General features: G+C 38.2%; 1 protein-coding gene across 1 annotated transcript in view; it reads right to left on the minus strand.

Annotated features, from left to right (window-relative positions):
- ptprc (protein tyrosine phosphatase receptor type C) overlaps nt 1–21,054 on the minus strand; it is a 29,699-nt gene extending 8,645 nt beyond the window's left edge. Inside the window, exons 1-19 of the mRNA XM_063012776.1 lie at nt 21,012–21,054; nt 20,791–20,913; nt 17,817–17,942; nt 17,571–17,705; nt 17,169–17,389; nt 17,014–17,074; nt 16,780–16,888; nt 16,660–16,691; nt 16,480–16,580; nt 14,078–14,168; nt 13,906–13,970; nt 13,773–13,809; nt 13,583–13,680; nt 10,598–10,723; nt 5,515–5,672; nt 4,507–4,642; nt 3,116–3,259; nt 1,036–1,126; nt 691–824 (exon numbers count right to left, since the gene is read on the minus strand). Coding sequence (XP_062868846.1) covers nt 691–824; nt 1,036–1,126; nt 3,116–3,259; nt 4,507–4,642; nt 5,515–5,672; nt 10,598–10,723; nt 13,583–13,680; nt 13,773–13,809; nt 13,906–13,970; nt 14,078–14,168; nt 16,480–16,580; nt 16,660–16,691; nt 16,780–16,888; nt 17,014–17,074; nt 17,169–17,389; nt 17,571–17,705; nt 17,817–17,942; nt 20,791–20,884 — 1,959 coding nt within the window. The 5' untranslated portion in view covers nt 20,885–20,913; nt 21,012–21,054. The remainder of the gene's footprint in view (nt 1–690; nt 825–1,035; nt 1,127–3,115; nt 3,260–4,506; nt 4,643–5,514; nt 5,673–10,597; nt 10,724–13,582; nt 13,681–13,772; nt 13,810–13,905; nt 13,971–14,077; nt 14,169–16,479; nt 16,581–16,659; nt 16,692–16,779; nt 16,889–17,013; nt 17,075–17,168; nt 17,390–17,570; nt 17,706–17,816; nt 17,943–20,790; nt 20,914–21,011) is intronic.
- Between the last annotated feature and the right edge of the window lie 223 nt (nt 21,055–21,277).

Here is a 21,277-nt window from a genome sequence, read left to right on the forward strand (position 1 = left end):
CTGTTTTTCAAATTGCATAGATTTATACTAAATAGAGTTCTTAGTACATCAGTTATTGATGTTATCACTATGTTTAGATGCTTGGTTTTTTTCTGGTTTGAGATACAGCCCCAGGTGCTGGAGAGTTTATTATTAAATTCATAATTACTGAAATAAACTTACAATTTTATATCTAAATATAAATAAAATATATTTGATTTGGTTGTGCATGGTGGCTCGGTGGGTAGCACTGTCGCCTCACAGCTAGAAGGTCCTGGGTTCGATCCCCAATCGGGGTGGTCCGAGTCCTTTCTGTGTGGAGTTTGCATGTTCTCCCCGTGTCTGTGTGGGTTTCCTCCAGGAGCTCCGATTTCCTCCCACAGTCCAAAAACATGCAGTCAGGGAAATTAGGGACACTGAGTGTGTGTGTGTCTGCCTTGCGATGGACTGGTGTCCCGTCCAGGGTGTTACTGTGTGCCTTGCGCCCATTGAAAAACTGGGATAGGCTCTGACACCCACCCTAAATGGATAAGCGGTTAAGAAAGTGAGTGAGTGGCTGCACATAGGACACGTATTTAGTAAGACCTGCATTTGAAGATCATGCACTTTACCGACAGTATTTCACTAGCATATTATTGCCACTGTAAAAGTTAGGTTAAACTTTTCCATTTATCCTTCCCCTTAAATAAAATAAAAAATAAAAGCATGTACATCCACATAGGAGGCGTTTATGTATTTGGTTGGTAGTTCATCATCTTCATCTGAGGAATATTCCTCATCATCTTCCGCCTGACTCTCATTACCGCTATCTTCTTCTAGCTTAATCAGCACTCGATTGAAGTCATCTTAAAAAAACACAATAATTAAGATGAATACATTTTAAGATCAATTTTACTGTCTAAATAGTGCATCACAATATAGACTTCTTTATAAAACTAGGCAGCCTAGAACAAAAAAATCACAATGATCACAGTAGTATATAAATCAATAATAGTAAAATAGGATTTAATAAACACTATAAAATGTAAATACAAAATCAATAAACTTAACACTCACATGGCACAACAGAGGAGTAGCGATTTTTCTTATTATTTTCTTCAGACTGTGCTGTGTTGGATGCCCTGTAGTTACTAAACTTTGGAAGTCTCTGTAAAAACAGCCAAGTTTTATAATGTGGTGGACATAAACATTAAATTATAAATAAAAAAAAATATTTAATTAAAACATTGTCACAGTACAATATTTTCTGAAGAATTTTTAAATAAATTTAAATAAAATGTCAATATATATATATATATATATATATATATATATATATATATATATATATATATATATATATATACTGTATATATTATATACAGTACAGGCCAAAAGTTTGGACACACCTTCTCATTCCTGTGGTTTTTCTTAATTTTTTTTTAATTTTCTACATTGTAGATTAATACTAAAGACATCCAAACTATGAAGGAACACATATGGAATTATGTAGTAAACAAAAAAGTGTTAAACAAACCAGAATATGTTTTATATTTTAGATTCTTCAAAGTAGCCATCTTTTGCTTTAATGACAGATTTGCACACTCTTTGAAATTTTCTCAACCAGCTTTATTAGGTTTCCACCTGGAATGGTTTTCAATGAATGTTTGTGCCTTGTCTAGAGTGAATTTTTGGAATTTGTTGCTTTTTTAATGTGTTTGAGACCATCAGTTGGGTTGTGCAGAGGTAGAGTTGGTAAAATATAAAACATATTCTGGTTTGTTTAACACTTTTTGGTTCACTACATAATTCTTCATAGTTTGGATGTCTTCAGTATTAATCTACAATGTAGAAAATAAAAATAATCAAGAAAAAACATTGAAGAGAAGGTGTGTCCAAACTTTTGGCTGGTGTGTCCAAACTTTTGGCCTGTACTGTATATATTTGTTTTGTTTGTTTATGCATTTTCTCCCTTTTTCTCCTGACTTTAGCGCGTCCATTTGCTCGATTGCATCATGGTTCCTAATGCCGACCCCGGTTCTAATTGAGGAGAACGAAGCTAACCCACGCCCCCTCCAACACGTGGGCAGCAGCCGCATGCATCTTGTCACCTACACTTGACAAGTGCCTATGCGGTCAGCACTGTGTACGGAGAGACACACCCTGATCAGCGGACTCCTTTCTCGCCTCTGTGCAGGCAACATCAATCAGCCAGCAGAGGTCGTAGCTGCATCAGTAATAAGAGAGTCCCTATCCAGCTTAATATATGTTAATATGGCAGGCAGAGCTGGGACTTAATACGATGTATTCGAGATCCCTCTCTCGAGCTCTGTTGTTCTAGCGTGTGTTTTACTGCTGCGCCAACTGAGTGGCCCAAATAAAATGTCAATTAATACCTTTCTCTGAAAAGGAAATCTATGCAATACATCTGGTTAAGGTACTGGACTAGTAATCGTAAGGTCATTGCTTCAAGCCCCACTACTACTAGGTTGCCACTGTTGGGCCTTTTAGCAAGGACCTTAACCCTCAATTGCTTGCACTGTATCCGATCACAGTTGTAAGGCGTTTTGGATAAAAGCATCTGCTAAATGCTGTATATGTACATGTATATTAAAAACCCTGTTTTCCAAAAGAATTTGTAAAATGCAGTAAAACCATAAATCTGGTATTTGTCATTTTTTTTGAAGCTTTATTTAACTCACAAAAGAACAAAGATATAAACCCAGTGTTTATTTTGTATAAATGTATTTTGTAAATGTAAAAATTGATTGATTGACACCTTTGTATTTGTATTTATATCCATTTAAAAAAAAAAAAGTACCATATAGGCATTTACTATTATTTATTTATTTTTCTTTTTACAAATTATTTAAAAATCATTTTAATGTAAACACTGTGGTCAGTTGTATGTAGCGTTGGGGCCAAAGTCTGAGACCACTGTACTAAATACAAAACAATTTTTTAATTTTTTACTACAGACTTTTTACTCAGCATAACAATTTGAGCATGAAGTTTTCATAGGTCAGATTGTCTTTAATTGTCTTTGCCTAAACTGGATGAGTTGATTTTGGCTTCACCTTTTTGGTCAGTAGCAATTTGGGATAAAAAGCATTAGACTGAAAGGCATTCAAAGTTTAACCAAAGAGAAAGCACAAACCTGAAACTCCAGCTCCATCAAACTGGGCTCATTTGCCTCCTGTTTAAGTGTGTTGACCACTGAGTGAAAGTCTGAGAGTGAGATCTCTGTCTCACCAAACTGATTGTACTCGATGAGTGCAGTGTGGATGAGCACATACTGGGCCTGATATTAAACATTATATATAAATATAGATTAGTAGAGAAAAGGAAGATACAAAGGTAGATTTTACTACTTTCATTTTTTGACAGTATATTACTATATATGACTATTCACCACTTCATTAACAATCAATACTACTGCTACGATCATCACCACCACTATAACTAATGCTCATACTGGCCCAATTTCTTCTTCTTGGATGGCAACTTTTACGGTCATGGCAATGGAAATATTACAGACTGTGGACAGAGACACATGTTCAGTCAGCTTCTAATCATGGTGGACCTCTTTGTTTGACCATTGTGAGAGAAAATGTTAATTTACACTAAAAGTATTAATACATAATAAATGGTGGAGGATGCGGGCAATGATCCTGCTACTTCTTGCATTGATTATGTATTAATACCTCTAGTGTAAACTGAGCAGAGTAATGTGATGGTAACTAACCTGATGTAAAAAGATCTCTGTAGACAGATCTTTTTCCAGTATTAATACTAATTTGTTCTGTCATTTTGAGGGTCCTTTAAACTAGCCTTTTCTAGCCATTTTGGCACAGAGAGATCACGAGCTAAAGTAAGTCATACTCATCAACAAGGTTAATAAAGGTCATGTCCTAATTTAAATACCACACTACTAGATAAAAATTATAAGTTGCTGTATCCCTTATATTAGCAGTCCCCAACCTTTTTTGCACCACGGACCGGTTTCATATAAGATATAATTTTATGGACCGGTGGGGTGAGAGGATTTAAAATAAAATTATACGACAAGCATAATAAAAAATACAAAGTGCACAACTATACTACTCACCAATGATGGACAATCAGTGGGAACCCTAAGTTATTTTTTGCTTATTTTAGCTAGCTTGGGGGCCTAATTTTCTGGTATCACTTGACTGAAATAGATATGTGTCAAATGCATTAAGAGGAACAGACAAATGTTATTAAAAGAGAATCAGTCATGCCCTTGGTTGGGGACCACTGCCTTATATAACCCGTTGACTTCACTTCTAAATTTTAGTTGCAGTTGCCAACCACTTCTTTTCACCTACCAGAGACAGGTTACCACAGAGGGCAGTATTATGTACAGAGAGTCACACACTCCCCTTCATTATTCACCATCTCACCATGTGCAGGCACTTTTGACTAACACATTACACCACTGTTCCACCCCAAGTAAGTTATTTCATCTGCATGAGCTTAAGTAAAAAAAAACAAGAACAGAATGCAGTAGTAAGCTTTCTGTCTGACCTCTACTTGGACCATGAGGCATCTTTGACGGCGAAGTTTGGCCACATATCCATAGATGTCAACACGCCCCTCTGCTTCCAGACTCTCAATCATGGCATCAATAGAGATGTAAGTGCCAGTGCGTCCAACTCCAGCACTGCAGGGAATAAATATGCAGTCAATTTTAATTTTGAGGAAAAATTTTATTTTTTGGTTCATAAGGAGTATTAGGTATTTGTCTTGGTCAGTAAAAATATAACCATGTCTCATTTTGACATATTCTGTTTATGGTTTAAGGCACAAGAATAAAATCATTAAGGAAAGGAAGCAAAAAACTAAATCATGTAGACAAATAAGTAAAGTAAAATTATCTCAATGTAATATCTGCCATCTTCCTGCTTTCTGCAGCTCCTGTTGGAGCACCAGCACATTCATATTTACTAACTATAGTTCCCTCCTGTCTTTCATTTATTGTACTTGTGTCTTTTGTGTTGTCATCATAGTTTCTGTATATATCTCCAGGTTTGGATTGTGTGAGAATTTACCCCTAACCCTGAACAACAGCCAATCGTTGTTCATGCAGCCACCCGACCCAGTCGGAGGGCAGAGCTGAGATTCGATACGATGTATTAGAAACCCCAACTCTGGTGCGTTAGGGTACTTTACCGCTGCACCACCTGAGCGGCCCAAACTTGGTTATTATTAATTAAACTTTACATCCCAAATCACAAGCTGTTAGCTGAATAGAGTAAAAATACAAAGGACACCATTATTAAAGCACTAGTTTTACATTGTAAGTGGAAATGTGACTTTTTATTATTAATTTCAATACAGTGATAACACAGAAAACTCAGCCAATGGATTTGCTATACCTAGAAAAACTCAATGTTCCAGCAAGAGCTTAAATTAACATAGAAAAATATGCTCGTCATACTTTCATATTGATAAAAAGCTGATACAATTTACCAACATATATTAAAAAATGTTTACATCCAACATCTACATCCAATTTAAAGAAAAAAAATGTACCTGCAATGAGTAACAATGGGTCCACTGAAGACATTCTTAAACGAGTTGACTCTGCGGCGTAGTTTGAGGAGCAGGCCAGGATCAGAGGGTACACCATGGTCTGGCCAACTTGTAAACTGGATTTGAGTGACTTGACGCTCTTGGGACTTTTCTTTCCGCTATAAAGGGAGTAAAAAAACAATAGGTTGGACGGAAGACCTTGGTAGACAAAGCTAAGTTCCTTCAGAGAACTATGTAGGCATGATGTTTGGCAGAGTAGTAACTGTAGTAAAAGGGTAGAAATTATGCATGCTATACCAAACTAGTCAAAAAATGTGTTTACAGTTATGCTGATATAGGGGCAAATGTATTTTCTAAAATGTTGCCATAATGCTGGCATATTATTATTTATAAGCCACTTCAACCAAAGCAAAATTGAGGAGGGGGGTTCAGTCATGTTCAAATCCTCAATGGTATTATCGGCCGGTGGGGCATCAACATAAACACATAACTGGCTGTGCCTGAGCTCTGCGCTGGATTGGTGTCCTGTCTAGGGTAGATTCCAGAGAAGATGAACCCACCACAACCCTGACCACAATTGGTAAAGCAGGACAATTATATGAGACAACATTTCTCTAATATCTTATTTGAGATGATTGGCTGTTAAAAAGGAGGTTAGAGTGCTAAATAAAATCTTTGTGGAATTGATGAGCATTTACAAAGATGAATTGGTAAAAGTTAGCATTTTAGCTAACAATTACAGATTTTTAATGTGGTAAATTCCAAACGGCTTTGTAATAATAATTTCCCTCTATTACTTTAACCCCATGATACCCAAGCAATGATATACTGAACAACCTAACATTACACTTAACACAGTGGTTGTATATCTATCATTGCATTGTGCACATCTGCCTCTTTTGTCCACCTTCATTGGACATCGGGGTGGGGGGCTTGGAGATCTTCCCTCATCCAGAGATGGTCTCCCTCTTTTTGACATGTTCACCTAAAGAGGTGAGGTGCCTCCTTCTCAACACATCTTTTTTGGGGGTATCTGGAGGGTTTTATAATCACGTCTGTAAAGCAGCCAGGCATTTACCACTGCCAGTATGATTGTATGCAGAACATATCCAAATACCACCTGCAAGACCTCCATGATTTTAATACCACCCATGAATTTACCAAGTGCCAACAATGGCTGGTCTGCTGACATTACAGCATTATCATACCACCTTACAGCACATTTGTTGTGACTTTGCTCCATCTTAAAGTTAAAGCTACCCCTGCCTTCTCATCTGCCATCTGCCAGCAGGCACACTGTCCCAGTATAGTGGATCCACACTGTTTTGTAGAAGTGCAATCACGTGGGGTATTGATGTATAAAGTTGTCAGCATATATATTGTACATTTGACTCACAAGTAGTGATGAAGTCAGTATCATGACAACCCAAGCTTAGATGTCATTTGCATCCTGCCTTGGTACACATTAAAATTACAAAGTATCCATGCTCTTGTCCAGAATTTTAACCTCCATGTACTGTCTGATGCTGTTGAACCTTGCTATGAAAGGAATTATCATTTTGTCCACCGAGTTGTGTTCCTCAGGCACTTCTTTCTGCAGGCAGTTCTTTCTCGGTTTCTCTAACCATTTTCTCTTAAACTGAGACACTTAAATGTTGACAAAGTAAATAGATGTAAGCAGGGACTTGAAGCGATTGCAAGGAATTACATCAGCTACAGAGCTATAATGTCTGTCGTTTTCCCAGTAAGCCCTAACTTCTATTCTCAGAAAGATGGTGATTATTTGCTCTGCATCTACAGAGATATGAGCACATGTGCCATAATTCTGTAAACTGTATATATAGATTGCTATAAAACAACCAGATATTCAACCATCTCTGGAGAGACCAATCTCTGTAAATACTTCAGTGGTGTTTTAGTACATCTGTATGCACTCTAGAAACACCTGTATAGGTAGTGCATAGACTTATGAATGGTTTCTTTCTCCAATGAAGCTTATCTAATCCCGGCCATACTGTTCCTGTTGTCTCACTGTCCTACACTCACTGTCCATTTTATCTGCTCCACTTACCATATATAAGCACTTTGTAGTTCTACAATTACTGACTGTAGTCCATCTGTTTCTCTACATACTTTGTTAGCTCCTTTCATGCTATTCTTTAATGGTCAGGACTCACCCAGGACCACTAGGTGTTAGAGTAGAGTAGGTTAATATCTAATATTTGGGTTAATATTTGGGTGATCATTCTCAGCATTGCAGTGACACTGACATGGTGATGGTGTGTTAGTGTGTGTTGTGCTGGTATGAGTGGATAAGACACAGCAATGCTGATGAAGTTTTTAAACACCTCACTGTCAGTGCTGGACTGAGAATAGTCCACCAACCAAAAATATATCCAGCCAACAGCACCCTGTGGGCAGCGTCCTGTGACCACTGATTAAGATCTAGAAGATGACCAACTCAAACAGCAGCAATAGATAAGCAATCGTCTCTGACTTTACATCTACAAGGTGGACCAATGAGGTAGGAGTGTCTAATAGAGTGGACAGTGAGTGGACACAGTATTTAAAAACTCCATCAGCGCTGCTGTGTCTGATCCACTCACACCAGCACAACACACACTAACACACCACCACCACATGCTGAGAATCATCCACCACCTAAATAATACCTGCTCTGTGGTGGTCCTGACCATTGAAGAACAGCATGAAAGGGGGCTAACAAATCATGCAGAGAAACAGATGGACTACAGTCAGTAATTGTAGAACTACAAAGTGCTTCTATATGGTAAGTGGAGCTGAGAAAATGGACAGTGAGTGTAGAAACAAGGAGGTGGTTTTAATGTTATGATCGGTGTACTTAACATCTTTAGTTAAACATTGAGTTAGTGTGTAAGCTGTTTTCCTCCGATTTTTAAAACCTAAGCTTAAAAAGGATTTGTGAAAAGAAGACAACCCTCCTGTCGTGTTCGGGTCAAATCTGACCGATTTACAACTTAAAACACTCATAAACATTGTGTTTTACACCTGATTGCCTCAAGGCCTCATGATATCCTCCACAATATGCACTTAAACATATAAAAGTGATGATCACCTCTTTCATTGAATTTTGAGTGTTTTAGTCAGCCTTGTTACACCTGTGGTGTTCCCGGTCAAAAGTGACCGCCATAGGAAATAAATGGGTATCCAGACTATATTCATCCATCAGACAGAAAACATCCCCATACACACCACCCAAACTCACTCACTCACTCACATTTCAGACTGAACAATATCTTTTGCGGGTACACATCTCTTTCCCGCGCCTATGTGCCGATCCTCCCACGTGAACCAACTTCCTGATGAAACAATGTATCATAGTATGTATCTTGACTAGACTAAACAGGTGTCTGTTATGTGAACCCATCTCTTTCTCGCGCTTATGTGCCTATCCCCCACGTGAACCACACGTTAACCACACCTTCCAGACTAATCAATGTATCCTCTTCACACAGACCCCATATATATAGCTTAATGTTTGCTTGCACTCCATTACTCTGAGCACAATGAGTAGGCGACTGACCAAGCGGTTATCTGTCGAAGAGGTTCTGGTCCAGGTTTTTGGACATGATGAAGAGGGCACTGAAATTGAACCAGAGATAGAGGAGGATGTCTCGGAAGTGGAAGACAACACATATTTAGATCCAAACTTTGAGGAGACTGACCAGTCAGATGGAGAGGGAGAGGCACCTGAAGAACAGGCACCTGAGGAGAGATTCCAGTCCAAGAGTGGACACTTGCTCTGGTCTTCATCCCCCCCAGGACAGAGGAAGTAGAGCGAGAGTGGAAAACATCATAAAGATGACGCCAGGGCCAACACGGTATGCGACATCTCGTGTGGATGACATCAAGTCCAGCTTCCAACTCTTTTTACAAGAGTCCATTGAGGGAATTATACTGGAGATGACAAACCTGGAGGGGAAGCGTGTGTTTGGGGACACCTGGAGAGAAATCGACCTGGTAGACCTCCAAGCCTACTTAGGTCTGTTGATTTTAGCAGCAGTATATCGCTCAAACAATGAGACTACAAAAAGTATGTGGGATGCAGAGTCTGGCAGGCCTATATTCCGCGCCACTATGTCCTTACAACAGTTTCATGTCCTTTCAAGAATTATTCGATTTGATAACAGAGATACACGACCCGTCCGCTGGCGAAATGACAAACTGGCTGCCATCAGGAACATTTGGGACAGGTGGGTGGAGCGCTTACCACTTATGTACAATCCAGGCCCTGAGGTGACGGTTGATGAGCGCCTGGTTCCTTTCAGAGGTCGCTGTTCCTTCAAGGTGTACATTCCAAGCAAACCAGGGAAATATGGAATAAAGATCTGGGCAGCATGTGACACCAGGAGCAGCTATGCCTGGAATATGCAGGTATACATGGGGAAAACCAGTACCGGAAGGGCCGAAAAAAAACAGGGCATGCGTGTTGTGCTGGACATGACAACCGGTCTCCAAGGGCATAATATCACATGTGACAACTTCTCCCCCCAACAAGGACATGGGCAGAAAAGGAAGCGCTGTGAGCTCTGTGCCCCTAGAGACAACAAAACAAGCCTGAGATGCTGCAAATGTGATGCTTATGTTTGCAAGGCCCACTCTGACCTGAGTGTCACATGCCACACATGTGCATGAATTCACATGCACACACACACACACACGACTTCATGTTGAGTTTGGTCTTTGGTTTTCAATTTATTTTTTACATTACATGTTCATTTTGTATTTTCACTGCAGTTATTTTATGTCTAATTCTATAAATTCATGTAAAACACTACTTTGAGACATTGATCACAGCTAAAGAATGTTGAATAAAAATTTGGTGGTGAAAAATTTTTTTTGTGCTAATTTAAGAGCAGTTAAAACAGACCGGTCAATTTTGACCGGGAACACTAAAGTAAGGGGCGGGAGGTGAACATGACAGAAGGGTTAAAGGAAACGAAAGTAAGGATGTAAATATAATAAGATTTACATTTACACAGTGTGAATGTAAAAATAATATACAATAAATCAACAATAAATCGGGGGAAAAACATTTGCTTACATTTATCAGGGTCAGGTGACGAATAATGTAATTAGGGCAGTTTTCCTCTCTCTTGATCTTCACAACCATGTCATCAAAAATCTCAGCTTCTCTACCCAGTGATGGCCAGTACTGAGCACACTTGTTCTGTGAACAACAACAACAAAACCCCATTGATAATCATTACATAAAAAAAATGATTAAACTATTTTGCAATCAATATCATTTTAGTACAGTAGACCCTTGAGTTACGAACGGTTTACCATATGAACATTTTGGGTTACGAACGGTCTTTTTTAACTTAACGTATGAACAAATTTCGGATTACGAACCCAAATTCGTAATCTATATATATATATAAATTTATATATATATATACAGTGAGTTAACATTTGGACAGCGGACAGTGTTTTTTCTGTGTTTTCTTTATATTTTGTAAAATTCTATATTAAAATAGCCTCAAAGAATGTGCCGAGAAAGCACAGTGATGAGAAAATGAATAAATCTATTAGATTTGTTGTTGTATAATTACTCCTGCCAGTAGTTGTCACTGTGTATCAGACAGCGGGGACAGTGAGTGAGGGAGAAGAAGGAATTCGGCTCAGTAAAGTATTCTTTCTTTCGTGCAATTACTACTACAAAATACAATACTATTGAAATAAAGATATAAAGAAATATGAGAGTTATTGTTGTTTCTGGTAGATACATTTTATAAAAAGAGAGGGAAATTTATTATGGTGTATGGTACAGCACACATACTTTACTGAATTGTGATGTGTGTTGTTTTATGTACAGTACTACTGTGTATTGTTCATTATTGTTTATTACAGTAATGTACGGTATTTTCTATAATTTAAGTTTAAGGGAAATATACTTATAAGTATTTATAACAAAAAAGACAATTTAAGACATTAGAAAGGTTAGGTAAGGGGGTGGTTTGGGAGGTCTGGCACGGATTAATTGTATTTACATTATTTCTTATGGGAAAAATAGGTTTAACTAATGAACATTTTGACTTAAGAGCAGCCCTTTGGAACCAATTAAATTTGTAAAAAAAACATTAGAAACTTGGTCACGGTCAAAGTACTGTACAATGCAGTAGCCAAACATCCAAACATATCCAAACAAGGTTTGCATATGTTATATAATAAACAAACATATTTTGTTTAGATTAACAAATTTTGCTTATTGGCTATTTGAACATATTTATAATTTATTGACAGTCCATGCTGTAAAACAGTATCTTGTACTGAATAACTATGAATCTTCTTAAACAGTAATAATGTTTCAAGTAGCTGCTCGCCATTCCATAGCATCCATAACTGAGCATACATCTGGCCTCTCATCTGGCTATTTTGTCCATTGTTTATTTGTGTGGTTTGGGTTAGTGTCATATTTGCATTATCTAAGTTTCTGATTAGAAATTACTACCTATTTCGATTTCTGATCCAGTAAGACAGTCTTAGTTTTATTACATTTAGAAGAAGGGGAACACAAGAGATGACAGACGCAAAAAGAACACCAACACGTCTTAGCATAAACACAAGACAAAGGCAAATCCTACCATGACCCGAGTTACAGTCTGAGTTACAGTTTTTAAAAAGATAAAAATAAGCCGCTGAGGTGGCGCAGTGGTAAAGTACGCTAGCGCACCAGAGTTGGGTTTCGAATACATCGTATCGAATCACAGCTCTGCCTTTCCGACTGGGCTGGGCAGCAGCATGAACAACGATTGGCTGTTGTTCAGGGTTAGAGGGGCGTATGTCAGTTGAGAGGCATCCTCAGTCAGCGGTGAAGGGTCGAATCAGTATAGAGGACGCATTCAGGGTAATTGGACACGACTAGATTGGGGGGAAAATTGGGAAAAAATAAAAAATAAATCCACATGTATCCATGTTTAGCTGTATTTTCCTCATTGTTTCACTTTAAACTTGTGTTATAGTTTACAGTGCTAAGAAATGATGAGAATCAGCTTCTTGCTTAATGTACACTAAATGTCTCCTAATTATTATTGCTCATAAGTTCTCTCCACTATTGAAATTCCTTGCTCGTTGTTTTAGTGCAGTAAGTCCTGTTTGCTAGAAGTCCTTGTTTGTTCACGCTAAGCGTTGTTCGTTTTGCCTAAGTCGCTTATACAGCATCATATCAAACAGTTTGTCTCATTGGAGGCACTTTGAAAAGGTCAGCGGCAAACTGGGTCAAAGTTCAATCAGGTGAACCAAAAATCGCCAGCGCAACGTGCCGCTGAGGGAAGTGCATCGGCAGTCTAAGCGGGACCGCTACACTCTATAGAAAACAATGGAACAGTCGGCACAAAAGCGGTTTGGCTTCTTACGTGAATGCGCCCTTACACCTGACACTTCATGTCTTTCCTTATCTGGCCAGAGTACATGAAATGTGATTTTCTCTCCATCATCCATTAACAATTTTTGTGTAGTATTTTTCTTAAAAAAAAAAGACTTCAGGCTCTCCACCAATGCCGATCCTTGCTCTGCTTGAGGAGAACGAAGCTAACCCATGCCCCCTCCGACACGTGGGATGCCGTATGCATTTTATCACCTGCACTTTGATGAGTACAGTGCAGCTCAGCATTGTGTACGGAGAGACACCCTGAGAGCACTCTTTTCTCATCTCTGTGCAGGCGCCATCAATCAACCAGCAAAGTAATTGCACCAGTCATAGAAGAGAGACCCCCATCTGGCTTAGTCCCGCCCAAAACTGAACAACAGGCAATCGTTGTTCATTGTGCCGCTCAGCCTTAGCCGGTAGGCAGGGCTGAGATTCGATACGATGTATTCGAGATCCTAGCTCTGGTTCTAGCGTGTGTTTTTACCGCTGCACCACCCGAGCAGCTTCTAACACAAATTTAATCACATTAAGTAATTATGTAACCGTTGGACTAGAGTGAACAATTGTGTTTAATAAACAATTGTTTGTGTGTTCTAAGTTTGGGTGGAATTGTTTTTTTCATTTTTTGAGGCCAAGCTTGCAAACCCCCTTTCTTACCTTGTTTCCTTCCTCACAACGAGTAACCATGACAATGATTGATGACTTTTGTTCCCAGATCATCGCCCAGAAATCTCCAATTGTTTCTTCTTTGGGTCCTGAACAATTCACGGAAAAATGACATTTAGTTTGAGCTAAAACAAACATATATAATAATTGTTATTTGCATGGATAACAAGCATTGTTTTACCTTGCGCTGCAATGTATTTGTTGGACTCCTTGTAACCCTGCATGAATGCATAAATTATATATACATATATAAAACTTTATCTTCATTTTTAACATACAACTTTGTTGTCTGCAGATCTGTTAGCAAATCCTACCTCAATAAAACTGGCATTGATATAGTCATGTCCTTCGTGAGACAGCTGAACACGGTTATAATCATCTAAAAGTATGCAAGGAGGTAAGGGGGTGTTGCATTTGAAAACGTGATTAGAAATTAAATACTTGTACAGTATATTGTGGTTTGTATATGGTTCATTTTTAACTTACAGGGAAGAATGTCAATGTAGCGATTCTTTGTCTGATTTTCCGCTCTTTTAGCTTCTTTGACTGAATAATTGGAGAAAATACGTGGAATACTCTAAAGAGAAAAAAAAGTACATTTTAGTAGAGTTCTTATACTGGTATGGCACATCAGGGTCATGTCTCTTAGGTCAATGGCCCAGGCTGTTCTGCTTCATACAACCCCAAATCAGAAAAAGTTGGGACAGTATGGAAAATGCAAATAATAAAAACAACACAGTGTTTCTTACATTTTTCATGTTTTATCTGCTCAACTTCATTTCATTTATTTATAAACATTTCAGGCCTGCAACACATTGGAACACATTGGAATGCTGATTTATCTGACCACAATACACGTTTCCACTCTGTGATGGTCCATCATGGATGCCTTAGAGCCCAGAGAAGTCGACGCCGCTTCTGGACATGGTTAACATAAGGCTTTTTTTTTTGCACAGCAAAGTTGTGCATGTAATCAAAGTGGCATTTGTGCATGTAACTCTGTATTGTAGTGCTGGATAAAGGTTTACAAAAGTAATCCCTTGCCCATGTGGTCATATCAGCTATTGTTGAGTGGCAGTTCTTGATGCAGTGCCTTTGAGGGATGGAAGATCACAGGTGTTCAGCTTAAGCTTGCACCCTTGGCCTTCACGCACTGAAATTCCTCCTGATTCCTTGAATGGTTTAATGATATTACGTATGCACTGTAGAGGGAGAAATATGCAAATCCCTTCCGGTCTTTCTTTGAGGTACATTGTTTTTGAACATTTTAATCATTTTCTCACACATTTGTTGACAAACTAGAGATCCTCTGATCATATTTGCTCATCAAAGACTTTCCTGGATGCTGCTTTTGTACCAAACCAGGATTACATTCACCTGTTTAAAAACGCATCATTATTTAGTTTTTCACCTAATTATTAGCCCTAAACTGCCCTCGTCACAACTTTTTTTGGAATGTGTTGCAGGACTGAAATGCAGGAATGGATGTTTATCAGTAGATGAAATGAAGTTCATGAATCCTCGAGGGTTCATGGGAGTTTGCCCAACCAGTCTACATGTGTTTTGTGGACTTGGAGAAGGCATTCGACTGTGTTCCTCGAGGTATTTTGTGGAGGGTGCTTCGCGAATACGGGGTACATGGCTCCTTATTACGGGCCATTCAGTCCCTGTACAAGCGGAGTAGGAGTTTGGTTCGCATGGCCGGCAGTAAGTCAGACTGGTTTACAGTCAGAGTTGGACTCCGTCAGGGCTGCCCTTTGTCACCGATTCTGTTCATAATATATATGGACAGAATTTCTAGGTGCAGCCAGGGGATGGAAGGGGTCAGGTTTGGTGACCTCACAGTCACGTCACTGCTGTTTGCAGATGATGTGGTCCTGTTAGCGTCATCGAACTGTGAACTCCAGCTCTTGATGGATCGGTTTGCAGCCGAGTGTGAAGCGGCTGGGATGAGAATCAGCACCTCCAAATCTGAGGCCATGGTTCTCAGCCGGAAAACGGTGGATTGTCCTCTCTGGGTCAGGGACGTGTTCTTGCCTCAAGTGGAGGAGTTTAAGTATCTCGGGGTCTTGTTCTCGAGTGATGGTAAGATGGAACGGGAGATTGACGGGCGGATCGGTGCAGGGTCAGCAGTGATGCGGACTCTCTACCGGTCTGTGGTGGTAAAGAAAGAGCTGAGTCATAAGGCAAAGCTCTCGATTTACCGGTCGGTCTATGTTCCTACCCTCACCTATGGTCATGAGATTTGGGTAATGACCGAAAGAACGAGATCGCGAGTACAAGCGGCCGAAATGGGTTTTCTCCGCAGGGTGTCTGGGCTCTCCCTTAGAGATAGGGTAAGAAGCTCGGTCATCCGGGAGGGACTCGGAGTCGAGCCGCTACTCCTGCGCGTGGAAAGGAGCCAGTTGAGGTGGTTCGGACACCTGGTAAGGATGCCTCCTGAGTGCCTCCCTAGGAAGGTGTTTCAGGCAAGTCCAGCTGGGAGGAGACCACGGGGAAGACCCAGGACACGCTGGAAAGATTATATCTCCCAGCTGGCCTGGGAACGCCTCGGAATCCCCCCAGTTGAGCTGGAAGAGGTGGCTGGGGAGAGAGAGGTCTGGGTTTCTCTACTTAGGTTGCTGCCCCCGCGACCCGAACCCCGGATAAGCGGAAGATAATGGATGGATGGATGGATGAAATGAAGTTGACCAGGTTCATCCTGTCTGCAATCAAATAAAAGTCAAAGTAAATGTAAGAAACTCTGTGTTTTTTTATTATTTGCATTTTTCATTCTGTCCCAACTTTTTCTGATTTAGGGTTGTATTTTAAAGCCTCTTAGATTAAAAGAAAATGTTAATGCAATCAATTCCAAGAGAATAAATTGCAAGAGAACGTCTGAGGGTCACCTGAAATTCTTCCATAAACAGGCGTCCCTCATCTGCCCTTTTTCTCTTGTATGTGTCAACCAGAGCTTCAGCACTGATGGGCTCAACCTGGAGCAGTGTATCTAAATCAAAGAAAACAACATTAGCCTGTGGCCCTTAAAACAATTTAAAATAGTATTTTAAAGGTGAGTTCATTGTTACTTTGAGGAAGAAGGTCCATTTCACAATCATCCCTGTAAAGACAAATTGACATGCTTGTTACTTTAAACACAATTTAAGCAACATATAAAAAATTTGAGACTTGTATGATGTAAAACATGCCTTGTTGTGTCCTTCCTTAGAAGGTAGATTTTGTACATGACAAACAAAAGTGCAAGAGATGTGAGAACAATAAGGAATCCCAGAAATCCAAGGACAGCTGTATCATTGTCTGAAACACATCAGATATGTTTATTATTAGACTAATTGTTTGTGCTTATAATTTATAGTTAACATTAAAATATTAAAATACAAAACCCCTTGATTAATGCGAATGAGATTAAAGGAGAAACTTACATGAAGTGGAATGATGTTCTACTTTGTCTGTACTATTGTTATTGCCATTTATAGCATAGACCTTAAATAAATAAACATACAGTGATATCAGGTGTTCTATGAAGTATATTGATAATGAAATGCTAATTTTAAGTTGTGATTGTCAATATAAATACCTTGACTGTATAGGCTGTTAAGTAGTAGAGGTTTGAAAAAATTATTGAACAAACTGATTCTTTGCACGTTGCACTGTGGTTTGTACACGGTGCATTACCTATATACAGTTGAGCATACAATTTGGCTCCATCTGATTTTCCATTCCATTTGACAATTGTACATGTCACACCAAAAGCATTATTGTTAATCTTTGCAGTTGTACAATTCTTAATTTCTGGTGCTGAAAAACAAGAAAAAAAAATAATTCAATAATTTAATCATATTAAAAACACATGCAAGTGTGAATGAAGAGTCAAAATATATTTGTATGTATTACTAAAAATGTCACACTGTCAAAGGTTTGCTTAGCCTCAAAGCTCCTAATTTATTAAAACCGCATATGCAAAACGGAATATGCTTACCTCCAGGATGTGTTCGGATGTTTTCTAATGTACTTAAAAAGGATGCATTTTTATATAATGCAGTAAAGGTACAACTGTAGTTTTCAAAGGGTTTCAGTCCAGAACTATTGTAGGGGTTCTGTTTTTGATCAAGTTCTGAAATTAACAAGTTACATTTTTTTCAGAATTATTACTGATGAATTCCATAAAATGACTTTTTTAATTAAAGGATATTTAAAACAATGATGATTTATTATTTTTCCTTACTTTTATATGTGCCGTTGCACTTTACATTCCAGTCAAAGGTTTGATTACCACAGTTTGAGCTAGTTGTATCCCAGGATGCTATTATGCTGGTATTAGTTGCACTAAGCTCAGGTGTATTGTTTACATCTAGGACAGAGAATGCAGTACATTGGCATGTTTAAAAGTCTCAAAGTATTGATGCAGTTTTGCTTGTTGATGGCACATAGGGGAATTTTTGATACATGTATGCTGAGAGTGTGGAGGAGTTGGATAGTTTGTGATCAGAGGTTAAAATGCCTCGTATTGTGATTATTTAATATAATTAAACAGTCTAACATTAAATTGGCAGTTGTGATTGGACATGTCATGATTTTGGTTTTGTCATGTTCTTGTTAGTTAGTGTTAGCTTAGCTTAGGGTATATGTAATGCTGGGCTAGACAAGACAAGAAGGGGGTGAAAACAGGTATGTTCAAACAAAATTATTTAATAATAACAAAAGACACAGGGTTTTACACAAAACGGGTTAGAACTAGACAAGACAAACACACGACCTATGCTAAATGCTAAAGCTAAACATGAACTAAACTAAATGCTAAACTAAATGCTAACACTAATTAACTAATCTAAACACACAAACAATGCTAACGCTAAACTAAACACACAAGAACAAAGCTTAACCTAAACCCTAAACAAGAACTAGACTAAGATAAATAGGAACAAGACCAAACAAGGCATGAATAAGAACTAACCAACATTAGCAAACGAACTGGAGCAGACAGACAAGGGCAAACAAGCAAACGTGCAAACTCAAAGGCAAGCAGACAGTCAAACTAAGTTCAAAAGCAAACTGCTGTTTACAGTAACACTGTTTACAGTTCTACTAAATATACATTGCCATTGTCTTAGAGGCTGCTTAGAGCTTTACAACTTAATGTCTTCTATGTTATTATCTCTTATAAACATTTTAAATAAGTGATTTTAAAGGGTCATGTTAAATTGTTATCTCAATAACAAACATGAATAAATTTATCGTTGTAATCTGTTGGTACAGCTTTATTATTTATCATTTGAACACTTCATAATTTGTTTGTGTTGAATGTAAGCAAACATGGATACAAAATAACTTATTTTGTTAAATCAAGTTAAAAAAAAAAGGAAAATAAATCCATCATGCCAATTCAATATGCTGGGTTAGAAGATCCATCCACAAATATTTCCACATCTGTATTATTTTGTTTAAGTACAACCCCAAATCAGAAAAAGTTGGGACAGTATGGGAAATGCAAATAAAATACAAATGCAGTGTTCCTTACATTTACTTTGACTTTTATTTGATTGCAGACAGTTTGAACCCAAAATATTTCATGTTTTGTCTGCTCAACTTAATTTATTTTATTAATATACATTCATTTCTGCCTCCATACCTCCATTCCTGCATTTCAGGCCTGCAACACATTCCAATAAAAAAGTTGGGACGGGGGCAATTTAAGGCTAGTAATGAGGCAAAAAAACTAAATAATTATGTGATTCCAAACAGGTGATGTCAACAGGTGATTGTAATCATGATTTGGTACAAAAGCAGCATCCAGTAAAGGCTGAGTCTTTGATGAGCAAAGATGATCAGAGGATCTCCAGTTTATCAACAAATGCATGAGAAAATTATTGAAATGTTTAAAAACAATGTACCTCAAAGAAAGATTGGAAGGGATTTGCATATTTCTCCCTCTACAGTGCATAATATCATTATACAATTCAAGGAATAGGGAGGAATTTCAGTGCGTAAAGGCAAAGGGTGCAAGCTTAAGCTGAATGCCTGTGATCTTCCATCCCTCAGACGGCACTGCATCTAGAACCACCACAACAATAGCTGATATGGGTGAGGGATTACTTTGGCAAACCTTTGTCAAACACTACAATACAGAGTTACATGCATAAATGCCCCTTAAATCTTTACTGTGCAAAAAAGAAGCCTTATGTTAACCATGTCCAGAAGCAGCAATGACTTCTCTGGGCTCTGAGGCATCTAGGATGGACCTTCACACAGTGGAAACGTGCATTATGGTCAAATTAATCATGACTCCAGGTTTTTTTTTGTTTTGTTTTTTTAAATGGACGCTGTGTGCTAAAGACCAAAGATGCAAAGGACCATCCAGACTGTTATCAGCAACAAGTCCAAAAGTCAGGGTCTGTCATGGTATGGGGCTGTGTCAGTGCCCTTGGCAAAGGTCATTTACACTTCTGTGATGGCAGCATTAAGGCAGAAAAGTACATTGAGATCTTAGAGCAACATATGCTGCCTTCAAGACGTCATCTTTTCCAGGGACGTCCATGCATTTTTTTCAACAAGACAATGCAAAACCACATGCTGCACACATTACAAAGGCATGGCTGTGGAAGAAGAGGGTACGAGTACTGGACTGACCTGCCTGCAGTCCTGACCTGTCCCCAATAGAGAATGTGTGGAAAATTGTGAAAAAATTTTTTTACAACGACGACCCCGTACTGTTGCAAATCTTAAGACGTGTTTGCAGGAAGAATGGGACAAAATAAAAACCTTAAACACTAAATCACTCCTCGGTGCCAAAACATCTTTTAAGTGTGGTGAAAAGGAATGGCAACATTACAAAGTGGTAAATGCTTTACTGTCCCAACTTTTTTTGGAATGTGCTGCAGGCCTGAAATGCAGGAATGGATGTTTATTAATAAATGAAAAGAAGTTGAGCAGATAAAACATGACATATCTCAGGATCATCCTGTCTGCAATCAAATAAAAGTCAAAGTAAATGTAAGAAACTCTGTGTTGTTTGCATTTTTTATGCTGTCCCAACTTTTTCTGATTTGGGGTTGTACTTGTACTTTACAGTGGTATGAAGTTAATATATAGATATGTATCTAATAAATTTGATTATAATCTAAATGGTCCTCTATGACTTTAGACTTTACACTTTTTCAGTAGAATCTGATGTCAGAATAAAAGAGAAATTATCAACTTACCACATTTAATGAAGACTGTCTTAGTTTCTCCTTTAACAGTTTTATTAAAATAATCATACTCTGCAGTGCAATCGTAATGCGTAAGAGGTTCCATTTTTTCTATCTCTGTTTTGTGACCAGACCCTACAAAAAGTGTTACACCAGATACAATTGTTTGTACAGACTAAACAAAGCACACTTTTTTTCCATCAAATGTAACCTTTATAAAATGCAATACTTACTGTTTATACAAGATAACTTAATAGTTTTGCATTTTTGTGAGCTCAAATTTAATGAGACAGGAGTCTTGTTTTCATAAGAAAAATCAAGCGTGTCTGAGAAAGAAAATGAAGGCAAATTGTTTAAACTTCATGTACTTAAGGCAATACAACTTTAAACAAAAATTTATCCTTGCATATTGTAAAAGGTGTTATGAATTAATATGATAAATCCAACATAAAAGCAGAAAATACACTATATTGCCAAAATAATCCATAGGGTTAATATG

This window comes from Trichomycterus rosablanca, chromosome 17 (genome assembly GCF_030014385.1).
Source record: "Trichomycterus rosablanca isolate fTriRos1 chromosome 17, fTriRos1.hap1, whole genome shotgun sequence".
Classification (NCBI taxonomy): domain Eukaryota; kingdom Metazoa; phylum Chordata; class Actinopteri; order Siluriformes; family Trichomycteridae; genus Trichomycterus; species Trichomycterus rosablanca.